The 12,900-nt window shown below is 40.9% G+C and overlaps 1 protein-coding gene across 23 annotated transcripts in view; it reads left to right on the top strand.

Annotated features, from left to right (window-relative positions):
• Positions 1-12,900, top strand: part of adgrb2 (adhesion G protein-coupled receptor B2) — a 212,352-nt gene that overhangs the window by 177,390 nt on the left and 22,062 nt on the right. For 17 of the 23 annotated variants that reach the window (XR_007882303.1, XR_007882301.1, XR_007882302.1 and 14 more), the window contains 7 exons: positions 2,064-2,163; positions 3,639-3,710; positions 6,039-6,131; positions 7,337-7,621; positions 9,957-9,996; positions 10,437-10,451; positions 12,429-12,601. Coding sequence is in view for 20 of the 23 variants with exons in the window: in XM_051390074.1 (XP_051246034.1) it covers positions 2,064-2,163; positions 3,639-3,710; positions 6,039-6,131; positions 7,337-7,621; positions 9,957-9,996; positions 10,437-10,451; positions 12,429-12,601 (778 nt within the window). In the remaining 3 variants the exon portion in view is untranslated. The remainder of the gene's footprint in view (positions 1-2,063; positions 2,164-3,638; positions 3,711-6,038; positions 6,132-7,336; positions 7,622-9,956; positions 9,997-10,436; positions 10,452-12,428; positions 12,602-12,900) is intronic. The other 6 variants (XM_051390072.1, XM_051390090.1, XM_051390089.1 and 3 more) reach the window with 6 other exon arrangements.

The raw sequence follows: 12,900 nt of genomic DNA, 5'->3' as shown, positions 1-12,900 counted from the left end.
ATTTAGTCCCAGAATATCAAAGCCTTTTAAATCAAATTGTATTTTTCTTGTTGTATTCTGCTTCTCATAAATCTCCAATCATTAAGTACAATACAAAATGATTAAATAATATTCCTTGGACATGTTTTTTAAGAGCACATTATCCAACAAATAAAACGACAAAAGCATCTGATGTACAGTGTGCTGCTGTAAGAGGTCATTCAGAGTTTAGAGCAAAGCAAATCACATTAGTATCCCCAAAACCAATGGTGAGAACCCAATTGAGAAGGGATTAAAGAGACAGAGGTAGATGTATGGTTATAGTACATTTTTATGCATTTACCACATCACTTTTCTATGTGCGAGGTGCTACTCTCTGAACCGAAAGTATCTCCCCACCGACATTTCCTACTGGGTGGTGACATTTTAGAAGGTGTAACAAGAAAAAGACCAAAGACCAGGTTCTTTTTTTAAGACTGCTCTCTTAGTGAGAGGCTTTCGTTGTCATGGTTTCATGTTCAGTCAGTCTATTAATGAAAGACCCACCTCTCATTTTAGTGTTCCAAACGGTCCTGTGCATATTTAACCACGTCCGTGTGCAAATCATTCATTATGGCTATGTGTTTATTTTGGAAGAACACTCTGTTTAAAGCAGCAGCAACTCTCCTTTTTAACAGTTGTGTTACGCATGATTGGACGTTGTGATTGGAGGCTAATGGGATACGGTTGCCTATTTGCAGTAACAAGTTTGTATCAGTTTTCTTGTTGTCACTTGGAACACGCAGGGCAATTATTGACTTTTTTCATGCGGCTTTGCTGATCTCAGATCCACCTACATCTCTGCTGAATACATATAGAGTCTATTATTAGGTATAGGCATTTATAACCACATTACCACACTTGCTATTGCTGCTTGCAGTATACTATTTTGTTGGAAGTCCTTCAAATAATCTGCTAATAGAAATCCTAGTGGAAAACCATAATCAAACAGTCCGTTTTATGTAATTTCAGTATTATGCACTGAAACAGCAAATGCTGCTTCACACTCCGTCCTTCTCCTTAGTATTATTATTATATAGTAAGCCTGATCTATTTATACATAAGTGTCTTGATAAAGCTTTAAAGACTACAGTATTACTTGGGAATTTAATTTGAGAATGAGACAACCACCATTTGCAAATTGTGACAAAGCAATTCCCAGCTTTCCACACATTTCTTTTCTCCCAAATGACTTTGTAGCACTTTGAAATATAACAGCTCATTAAAAAACACTTATTATGTATGATGAGGTACACTTGCAGTATTAGAGTGTGTGTTTTCACATTGAATGTAGGCCTTTACTGTAACTGTACTGAACCATATTGTATGGTTAAAACCACATTCCACAACAGCTGGAAACTATACACATAACAAGGGGACAGCACAGCTTTGGCTTTATTGCTCTATATTCTCTTTTATTGTTTGCCTTTGGACATGCATCTCTAAAGAGATGTGCATATTTCTCAGCGTAGCTAGACAGAGCTGTCCATCTGTCAGACTGACGGTCATAAAACCATGAATATGTGCTCAAACAGCATGAACATTTTAAATTGGTGTCTGACTCCATAGAGTTACAGATGCACACAGACTTACTCCTCAGAAGCGCCAGTGTCAGAACTTGTCAATGGCCTGTCTTCCCCCTCCTTGTTGGCCCTCTGCCTATCGTCTCACACAGTCCACCAGCATGGCACTTAGTGCGCATCAACCATGTAATTGTGAGCAATTGTCAGTCTCATAACTATCTACATGATTACACATCATCTTCCACCTCTCAGTTAGAATATTAAGTCTGATACCAACCTCAGTATGCCAATCAGCTTCAAATTGCCCACCATTGAACCTATGACTGATCTGCATGTTTTTGTGTGTGTGTGTGTGTGTGTGTGTGTGTGTGTGTGTGTGTGTGTGTGTGTGTTTGACATGTGGAGTTATGTGACTTACCAGAGCTGGCTGGTTTGGTTTGAGACTGAATCCCTTGTTCCTTCTCCTTCTTTCCCCTGCTCTACCCCTCCCCGCCTCTGCCTCACTTTTTCTGTCTCTGACAGGGCCTCTCTGTGGAGCTCCTGTGTGGTTCTTCCTTTGTTAGCATTAACCTGGATGTCAGCAGTGCTGGCCATAACCGACCGGCGCTCCACACTCTTCCAGGTGATGTATCTCACAACACTGGCAAGAAACTCAGATACTGTAACTCGCACACATACACACACTTGCGATGCACCACGGAAAGGCAGTTTTAAAATGGTGCATGGCAGAGATAGACTCATCCATGCTGGCAAATATGACGACGCATCCTATGGCGTTGTGAAAATGGTTAATGGTTTGGGTGTTATGACCTGGTCATATTGAAATTTTAGTCACTGAATCTAAAAAGTGCAAACTCTGATGTAAAAAGTGTCTTCTGCAAAGTTCAGGGAGCCTCTATTCTTGACATTGTATCACATTTGGTCTCAAAGAAAAAAGATTAACCTGACTGATACCATGTTCAAATAGAGAATAGGGCAAAGAAGACTATATAATAAACATAAAAAAAAAAATCTTGAGGAATAATGTAGTATGCACTGTGGATTCTGGGTAAAAATACTGTCTATGAATGAAAGTGAGCGGCTGTGGTGATTTATTATGAATAAACCTGACTTGGCTGACTCATTTCCTTTCATATCAGTGTTTCTCTAATGATAACTGACTCATTTCACTACAGTATTACAAGCGTAATACAAGATATAATAAAGCAGCGTGTGCTACAGCACCCTGGGGTGCCTTAAAGAGTGTCTCTTTTTATCCTTTTTACTGAGCATTTTTCACCTTTCAATTGTTTCAAAAGGATCAAAATAGAAAAATTAATCATCATATCAAAACACTAAATGCTTAAATTTGCAATTGTACCACACTACACCACAAGAATGGCGATGATAGCTCATGGTCGCTGGTGTTCATGGTAATTCAACATGTTTTGTGACTTGTGAGTTTTTCCGGGTCAGAAACCCAGACTGATGGAAATATTTGTCACTGTAAATAGAGCTCAAAGAGATGCTGACACATCTTAGCCCTCCACACAGTTTTACACAACTGAACCCTCCAGCCAAAATAACTAAAATCAGTCTGTGCAATGGAAGCAGCCGTAAGCTTCTGGCTTTTTTGTGGTGAGGAGCCGTCCCACGCTAGAATGCCTCTTGTACAGGTACAAACTGTCAAATGTGTAACCTCGGTAAAGATCTTGAGAGAAAACAGCATTCTTTAGTCAGCAAACATTCTCAATACTTTATGCAACTAAGACAGGTAACTGAAAAACAGAATAAATCCATGTTGTCATGTGTGTGTTAATGTCCTTGATAACCTAAATTGTAATTTTACTTTTAAAGAGAAAGACATACATTACATTTAAATGCATTTAAGTGTGGTATTCAGCAAATCTGCACAGAAACATCTAACAGATTATTTTTTTTATTGAGAATAGGACTATATTAATATAATACTATAATGGCATGTGTATAGGAAAGTGGTGTGTTTGTTACATATGAGGGATGGCTGGGAAATCACTAGGAATGGGTGCCATGATTTAAAAATGTTTGAGAACCAATATAACAATGTGCAATAAAGACAATGTTTCTCGTCTCCCCTAGGTGCTCTTTGCCGTCTTTGACTCTGTCCAAGGTTTTGTCATCATTACCGTCCACTGTGCAATGCGTCGAGAGGTGAGTCCAGCTTCTTCCTCCTGCTAAACAGCCGTGCGGCCATGTTGACTTCATGCATTTGTAATTCAGCGCCACACAGCGACCTCAGCGACACTCACTCCCTTCGACAGGTGGGAGTCGTGTTCACAAATGTCACATTAGTTTCCGGGTCAGTTTGAAGTCACGGCAGAACACAAGCGGATCAGACACGAGGAGGATTAGCATGGTACTTATGTCCTATGTTGCAGCGCTTCTTTATAATGTAGTTTGATAGTGCAGTATTGTCCGTCTGATCCAAGGCTCCTTTAAAGAGCTTACTAAGATTCTGTATGGAATAAGATGATAAGTCCCTAACTAATACCCCCTAGTGCCTGTTTGCAACAGGCTTTGCTGTGCTCTCCCCCCCCTGGGATGCTGAATTTCAAACTCATTGTGCACACACATGTACTCATGCCCTTGAGACAGACATTTACACACACAAATGGACAGATGCGCACACACTAACAAATGCATCATTTAGAATTAATGGATTTACAATATCATCACTTTTCCATAACTGTAAATGTGTCTTCTGTTGCTGATACACGTACCCCACACAGCCATGCCTATATCCAAGAGATCATTATGATATTGAATGCACTGCATAGTGTAAGTGAATTTTTAAACGCTTGGGATGCTTAGCTGCATTAAATCAATATCACAAAAGCGGCAGGGATCAGGGTACAGTAAATCCAGGAATTATTTATTTTAAATGTATGAAAATCCCCTGCAAGAGACTGAGCGTAAATCCTTCTAGCTGCAGAACAATAGGCAGAGGGGAGTGCCACACCAGAGGGAGGGGAGGGAGCGGGGAGGAGAGGAGAGGAACAAGGGTGAGAATGAGGAAGCATTACGGTGCAAAATGAAGGTGAAGGCAGCACAAAGTGTGATATTAAGCAAAGCAAACTGCAGATACAAAACGTCCCGGCAAGCGCAGTGCCGTGTAGCACTCCTCGATAGCGCCCACTGCTTGTAAGGTGCGGCGGGGAATGAAAGGACGGCGGTGGCTCAGGCGGCCTGCTGAGATCAGTCAAGGAGAGGCGACTGAATGAACATGTGCGCCGTTAGAGGTGTTGTGATTAGGAGGCAGCAGGAGAGGGAAAACAAGGGAGAAGTATACTGTGAGAAAGGATGAGGGAGGGACTTAGTTAAGTGAGTACAGAGGAAGGAGGCTGGAAGAAAAATTGCATGCAGAGATCTGTGGGGAGAAAAAAATGTGATTCAAGAGCAAAGCAGGGGATGATAGTAGTGGAGGAGGAAATATAGAGGAAGGTGGAGAGGGAGGTATGGACCCATAGAGGGGCTCTTCACTTTGAAGTCAGAATGAGCTGCATTGGGTGCCAGTACACACACACACACACACACACACACACACACACACACACACACTCACACTCACACTAACAGAGAATGGAGCGCAAATTTCACTGAGGATGAGTATGGACATAAAGAGAACAGACAGACGAAAGGAAACAATGGAGGCAATACCCTAACTCATGCAGTATTAACCAGACATGGATACTACTCCAATCCACTCCATTTGTAGCAGCACACACACAAACACACACACACACACACACAGATAAGACCACCCAGCAAGAGTGAAGATGTTCTCATTCGCTCTTGCACCGCTTCTTACACAAGCGCTCTTGTATCCACCCATGAGATTCTTATGGGATTTGACGGCGGCAACATTGAGAAATGATGTTGCTCCTCAGCCAGTAACCAGGCTATCTATAATACAGAGCCTGATGGGAGAAGAAATCTCAGAGTTTGCTGTGAAACATAATACACAGGGATCCATTTGATTTGAGCTGCATTACAAGAACCAGTGCTCTGACAGTGGGCTGTTGTGTGTTTGCTTAGCTGCCGTATGTGGGAGGATAAAGAAAACCAATATGACACTGGAAAGGCCTAGGGGTTAGAACATCTATATGCGGTGCTGCTGGTTTTAATTAGGACCATGCGCCACTGATCTCACAAGACTCAGATTTGCCACTTTGAAAAAGTGCTGTGTGCTTTCTATATTACTCCACTCACTGTTATATAAGCTCCAAGTTGAGCTACTTTGTGAAAAATATAGCGTTTACTCTGCCACTTTCACATAATTTAGTATTCACTGAACATCTGTCATTGCAGTGATAAAGATGAAGAATATAAAAAGTCTGAGGAGAGAGTTCCCCATGCTCCAATATTTGCCAAACTAACTTAAGTAAAAGTTCCTCCACTAACTTCTTTCCTTTGCATCATCCTACTTTTCCTCTCTATATTCATCCCTCCTCTCCCCCATCCCCTATTCCCCATCTTCAGGTGCAGGATGCAGTGCGCTGTAGGATGGGGGGATGTAAAGACGACAGCGAAAACTCACCAGACTCCTGCAAGAATGGACAGGTGCAGATCATGGTGAATAGCATTCCATTTCATCCCACATTGCAGCCCATTAGCCTCGGACTAACATTAACCAGGCTGGAGCTTTCTAGAATCTGCAACTAAAATAGCAAGACGCATGACTACCATTATTGAAGTGCTCAAACTTTCCTTAACCATTCTTCCTGAACAGGAATTCATTATTGTTTATGCATCCTGCATTTTGCATTTTATTGTCCACAAATGTTTTATTTTGTTCATTTTTGACATTGTCGTTGTTTGTACTTACTTTAAGGTAGAAAGATTTATACTGTCCATGGCGTTTCATGTATTACCAAAACAGGCACTTCAGCACTTTTTTTACTTTTTACCTAAACTTCTTAATCTTTATTTAAAGAGCACAGAGCTCCCTTAAGGTTATTGTATATGTTCCAAATGTGGCTAATAGTGTGATAAATCATATAGACTTGAACTGCCTTGCCAATGTCAGTGCGGTCACACTGGCACTATGAGAGTATGAGCGACTCTCACAGCGCTATTCCCTTTATTTCTCCCTCAGACCTGTTTGCGGTAACGATTATGGCTTTCTGAACGCCCCTCTGAGGTTATCAAGATTAAACTTTGGAGCCATCATTCTGCTCAGGGAACCCATTATGACACATTCTCTGTCTCTGTTTTCATAACCGAGAGAAACATTTACAGTCTAACTGTGCTTTTTTAAATTTTTTTGTTTAAATGTGTTGTTATCTTGCACACAACTCGCAATGAGGGCTTGTTGCTATGCCAACTGTTGTTCTATTAAGGAAAACAGCTGGTAAATCTTTTAAAGTTTTCTCTAAATGTGTATGACTTTGAAGAAATCTTCTTAGACAACACATATGCATGGAGAGCTGTTGTATGAAATGCCCTTGAGAACATTAATTGTGATGGATAATTTGGTGAAGCTGCCACCAGTTATATCAGCAGCATAATTACAGTGAGCACCATCCTCTCAGGTGTTCTTTCTATATTACACAGGAAATCTGATTAGGAAGTTAAACCCCTGACATTTAGAGACATCATAAAGATGTAGAACTGTACTACTACATCTTCTTGTTACAATTTAGCTTTAGAAGCTTTACAAACTCATTTGATTAGTTAATATCTGATTAAAGCTCAGTGCTGTCCTCTACAAAACTGGTTATTATTCCCCCTCTAACTTTTCAACTTCATGTTTTCCATTAATCTTTTTATACCATCAGAAGTGTCCAAATGTGAGCCAATGCGGGCAGCAGTGTGGCTCTCTGCGTTACGGCACAGTTCTGTGTCTGCCGGGTGGCCACCCGCAGCCGCTCCCACCGATGTGCCACCAGGCATGCCAGCAAGCCTGTTACCACAGTCTGCCCCACAGCAACCACAACCACAACCACGGGCTAGAGCACAGCCACGCCCTCAGCCACGCGCATGAGCATAGCCCCATCCTGAACAATACCCACAACCACGCTCATAACCATAACCACGCCCACAACCACATCGGCAGCCAACCAGTATGTCACCTGTAGAAAAGACACTATTAGTCACTATGAATAGTCAGGTCCATAGATGGAGAAAGGTGCAATCTGTAAAACAATATTTTGCAATAAACATAAATGAGTATTAAAGGAGCAGTTTGACATTTTGAGAGATACACTTATTTGTTTTGTTGCCAAGAGCTGGATAAGAAGTTCAATACCACTTTTATGTCCTCATGCTAAATTTGAAGCTACACCCAGCAACTAGTGAGCTTAGCTCAGAACAAAGGCCGGAAACAGTTCTTATGCTCAGTTATTACCGGGTTATATCTTGTTAATCTGTCTCAAAATTGTAAATGTGTCACATTGTGGTTTCACAGGAGGTTATGTACTGGACTATTTCTTGGCCAGGCACAGTGACTTTTTGGAGACTTCATAGGGTTGCCATGACTTCAGACACTGCTTCCTTCCAAGAAATATTCCCACACATAACCCCCTTTTAAAATCCCAATATGTCATTTAGACGCTTTGGATTTTATATGAATTAAACAAGATATAACGCACTTATTAGTGAGGTTAGAGATGATGGTAGGCATAATATATTACAGGGGGGCAAACCCAGGCTAGCTGTTTCCCCCTGTTCCTAGTCCTCGTGCTAAGCTAAGCTAATCCACTGTGGGTAGTATATTTAGCATTCAGAAATCAGAGCAATAACAATCTTCTCATCTAACTCTCTGCAAGAAAGCAAATACATGTACTTCTTGAACTATCAAACTAGTCCTTTAACCAAGAAAAGTCATCATTGCATCAAACTCAGTTTTGTTCTTATTACATATTGCACCTTTAAATCTAAGTAGGAATATTAACTACGACTTTTACTGTAGCAAGGTAGGCAAAAAATGTATTTATAGTATGTCTTCACGCATTTTGAATTGATCGGAGATGATGGTTTCTGTTGCATTCCCTTCAGTAGTAACCTCCCCCAGAGAGCTGTATGCTACAGGATGTTTACTCGGGAATGGGACTGTGTTCTCATTGACGTTGATGACTCACTGTACTTAACCTGTGAGGCTGTTGCAGAGAAAGTGTGGTGTAGTTGAAATGAAGATTTGTTTTTCTCAATTTGGATGGGAGAGAGAGACTGAGAGACAGAGAGAGAGGTTTCTTTCATATCCGCATTTGTCCATTTAGAAGAGACCCATTTATGGTGCTGCGGGTGATTTGCGTACTAAGAGCTTTTCCTCTCCTCGGAGACCTTTACACATTCTCTCCTCTCTTTCAGTTTTTCATTCCTCCCCCCCTCTTCCTCTTCTCTTTGCCTCTGTGGTGTGCCCAAACTGTCTAAAATCTGTAGTTTATTATCCAAACAAAGGCTTTTGTAAGTAAATCCCGCTGAGGACAGGAGGAGGCTCTATCGTGAGAGAAGGGGAGGACCACGACTGCATAACAATGAGCTTCACTTTCACTAAAGTTTAGGAAACTTGAGTGGTGGCCATTTTGGAAACAACACTTCTTTATTCTACCCACAGCCCTAAGGGTTTGAGAGTTTTTCTTTGACCCAAAGGAGTCAGTGTCACCCTGCATCATCAAGTAAATTCTGGTTCAAAGCAAATAAACACAATTTTTTTGTTGTTTTGTTGTGACAAAATACCTCTTATCTACATAAAATCTGAATAGTTCAGGTTAATCTCAGTGATGTGTGGATGTCTGTGTTTTTGGTCACTTGTGTGAACAGATTTGAACAGAAGCATTATGTATTCTCACATTATACATTTTCTTGTCAGTGTAGTCAGTGTTTCAGACTCAGCTAGAAGACAGCAAAGTTTTGCTTCAGCTGGCACAGCAGATAATAGTTTTGCTGCTGTGTAAATTTTTGTCATTGTTTCCACGCAGACGATAGCTGAGGTGACTGATGAGGCATACGGTGGCATTACATACCTGGAAAGACTCCTCTTTCAAAAACTGTATTTGGATGTGCTGCCGAGAACCGATACACATCACGAACTAAAGTAGCAAGAATTCATGCAATCACACAGAATTTTCACCATTTTCTCTGTTGCTTTTGGTTTGAAAAGGCTTTGAACAAATTCACTATGAAGAAATGAAAACTGAACATTCTTGTATGACTTCAGGCAACATTTTCTCTTCTTGTTCATAGAGGGGCATTACTAACTGACAGAGTTGTAAAGTGTCCCCATGGCAACAGATCATATTCTTTTCACTAGAGTCAAATTAGAGCATCAGATTCATTGAATATAGCATAACCATTCAAGATACAATCAATCATCAGGCCTTTACTAATGCGGTAAATGTAGTGACTTGTACGCACTCACTGTTTTTCCTCTCTTCCTTCCCTGCCTCCATCTCTCAGACGGATTTTGAGAAGGATGTGGACTTGGCATGTCAAACAGGTGAGCTCTCCCTTCCACCTAATTTCTCTTTCTCTTTCCCTTTCTCCCTTTGTCTCCTCCTTTTTTTTCCAACAGAGGATTAGCATTGCACAGAAGCAATGGAGAGCTGTAACAGCCTCAGCTTGCCGCTGTGCATGTTGATAAAACGACAGGAGATGATGTGCTACATCTCGACACAGTTGCACGCAAATTATTATGCCTTATCAATCACACTGGTTCTGCCCAAGTGTTCAGCGAGCATATGTTTGGATGAGACTGCGTTTAATTGTGCATGATAATAACACTCCTCAATATGTTCAGACCTGTTTTCACTCGATGGTGATAATGGTCTTGTGTGTGTCTGTGTGTGGGTGTTTGGATGTGTTGCAAATGTACCACAATCTGGTTTGTGTTGTGCTTTTAAATATTAACACAGTCACTTTCCCCCTCCACCCTTGCAGAGAGAGGACACCCATGTAAGTTTTGCACCCATCTGACCTTCTTAACACTGCCTGGTCTATCCCTAGACTTATATCATTTTTATAAATGAATCCGGGTTGTAGGTGGACGTAAACAAGCAGCCATTGCTGCAGTGGCACTTCACTTGCAAACTTGCATATAACACTTTAATGTAAGTCAATGATTGAACTTTTTAAGCGCAGTCTGTCCAAGAAATTCTATAGAACTTAATACATATTGAAAATATAATCATCAATGCCATTAGAATAAAGGTTACAGTCTAAAGACTTTTAACTTTTTAATTACATTTAGTCCAGTTTTTACAAATTGCTAGACATTATAATAATCATAACTATAATAAACCTAAACCGTGAAAACAAAGGGAATTAAATACCTCAAGAAATCAATTTTACTTTTATAAATCTCAATTAAATGTGTGTTTTGATCAGTGATCCACCCGCATGGGGCCAATGGTGAGCCCACCATGCACAAAATCGTGGGGTTTGATTATTTAAATTATAAGCTAACAAGTAATTCCTTCTGGATTTAAGCTAGCGCTATCCCACACAGCACTTTGACATCCACACTGTGGAGGACGGCCGGGAGCGGTACATTAATTTTTTCCCCCCAAAGGCTGTGTAATAATTAATTTCTGACTAGTGCTTTGAGACTGAATAACTTTCACATTCACACAGACTGCCTTCATCTGTCCGCAGTGGAGATTGCCGGCCGTGATTAACTCAAATATCTCTACTTTCATTGTAAATGTGTTCACTTGAACTTTGCTACTGCAGTAATGGTGGTGGTGCTTGAGAGCGCAACACATAAAACTACAACCAGATTCATCTAGCGGTCATTCTCTGGGTCTCCACTGTTGGATGCAGATGAGAAGGGATCCGAGACTGGTGAGACTTCCCAAACACCTGTCCAGTCCTTTCACTTTGCACCAACGGGGCGGTAAAACAGAGAAAATCCAAGGTTCTTTACAGCAATTGTCCTTGCTGGTATATTCAGCAGGATTCAGCTTAAATTTTTTTAGAAAATGTGTAGCTTAACATTTTGTCACATCAATGCAGTGAACATGAAAATGGTCTGTGCTACATGCCTTGGTCTGGAATTGGATTTTGAGGCCAGAGTAAATATTCTTTCCTCTGATGGTGACAGAATGAGCATGATATCTAGCATGATCTTCCAGATGGTTTTAGTTGTGTTTGATTGTGATGATAGATTGATGTTTGCTGTGATTAAACATCGTCTCTCATCAGCATGTCATAGTTAATTTTGGAGTAGCTATTCTAGAAGTGCGTAGTATATGTAGTTTGTTCCTCAACAACATGCATGAAAGCTAACACAAAGCCGCTGTAAGTAGTTTTATGTTCTGTTTTATGAAATAAAAAAAGACACTCATATGGAAATACACATTGACACACATGCATTAAAGCACAAACTCACAGAGACTCACACTTAAATGCGACAACAGGGCAGGGAGTAATAAGCTGGTGAGCAAGATATGGGACAGGCCTCAGTAGCGAGGAAATTTGGCTCCATTTCATTTGAAGCACACAGCATTTTGCACTGAGGCTCTTTCTGCAAGCTAATAAAAATCCTGGCTCACCGGCAAATCTTGAGATGGAGCGAGACTTAAGGTCACAGTGTCAGAGACAAAACTTAGTTACTGTGAACCATGTAAGCCCAAAATGAGAAGTGAAACTTTTCTTTGGAGATGCAATCTGTCTCACAGCTACATGAAGACTGCAAAAAAGAACTTTCCATCACTTCCTAATTTATGTCTTGTTTCTGTTTTGCCTACCTCTCAACTTGCATAAACTATATCAATTCCTTTCCATTCAATGTTCATTCCTCATGCTCTCTCTGAATGTTCCTCCTCCTTTTGCTTCTTTTCTTGCTTTCACCAACTACCCTAACTTCTGCCTATCACCCCACTCTCTTGCTGGCTCCACGGCTTCCCTTGTCTCCCCCGCATCTCCCTCCAGTCATATTCAAGGAGGTGAACACCTGCAACCCGGCCACCATCACCGGGACCCTTTCCCGCATCTCCCTGGATGACGAGGACGATCCCAAGCTGGCAGCCCATCAGGAGGGAGGAGTCGGGGTGAACTTCAGCTCCCTCCCCGGGAACATTCCCCCTCCAAACCTCATTGTACAGGTACAGGTTTGAAGTTTACATTGCATGACATATTGGATGACCAGTGCCCTGCTCAACTTTTCTGTCAAAAACTTAAAAAATGTAGCTTAATATAACTATATTATCCCCTTAAAGCCACATAAGTAGGAATTGAAAATGTCAGCACCCAATGGTATTCTCAAGATTGACAGCAATGCAGCCCTGTGCTTCCTTTTCATATCCAGCATATCCTATTTTTACCATCAGACTTATTTGACAGATAATGTATAAAAGTTTGATGTTTAAAGTTTGAAATCTGGTTGACATAGAAGGTGAAAGAG

This window comes from Dicentrarchus labrax, unplaced genomic scaffold (assembly GCF_905237075.1).
Source record: "Dicentrarchus labrax unplaced genomic scaffold, dlabrax2021, whole genome shotgun sequence".
Taxonomy (NCBI): Eukaryota; Metazoa; Chordata; class Actinopteri; family Moronidae; genus Dicentrarchus; species Dicentrarchus labrax.
Note: the sequence above shows the minus strand (reverse complement) of the source record. Positions and strands in the feature narration are given on the sequence as shown.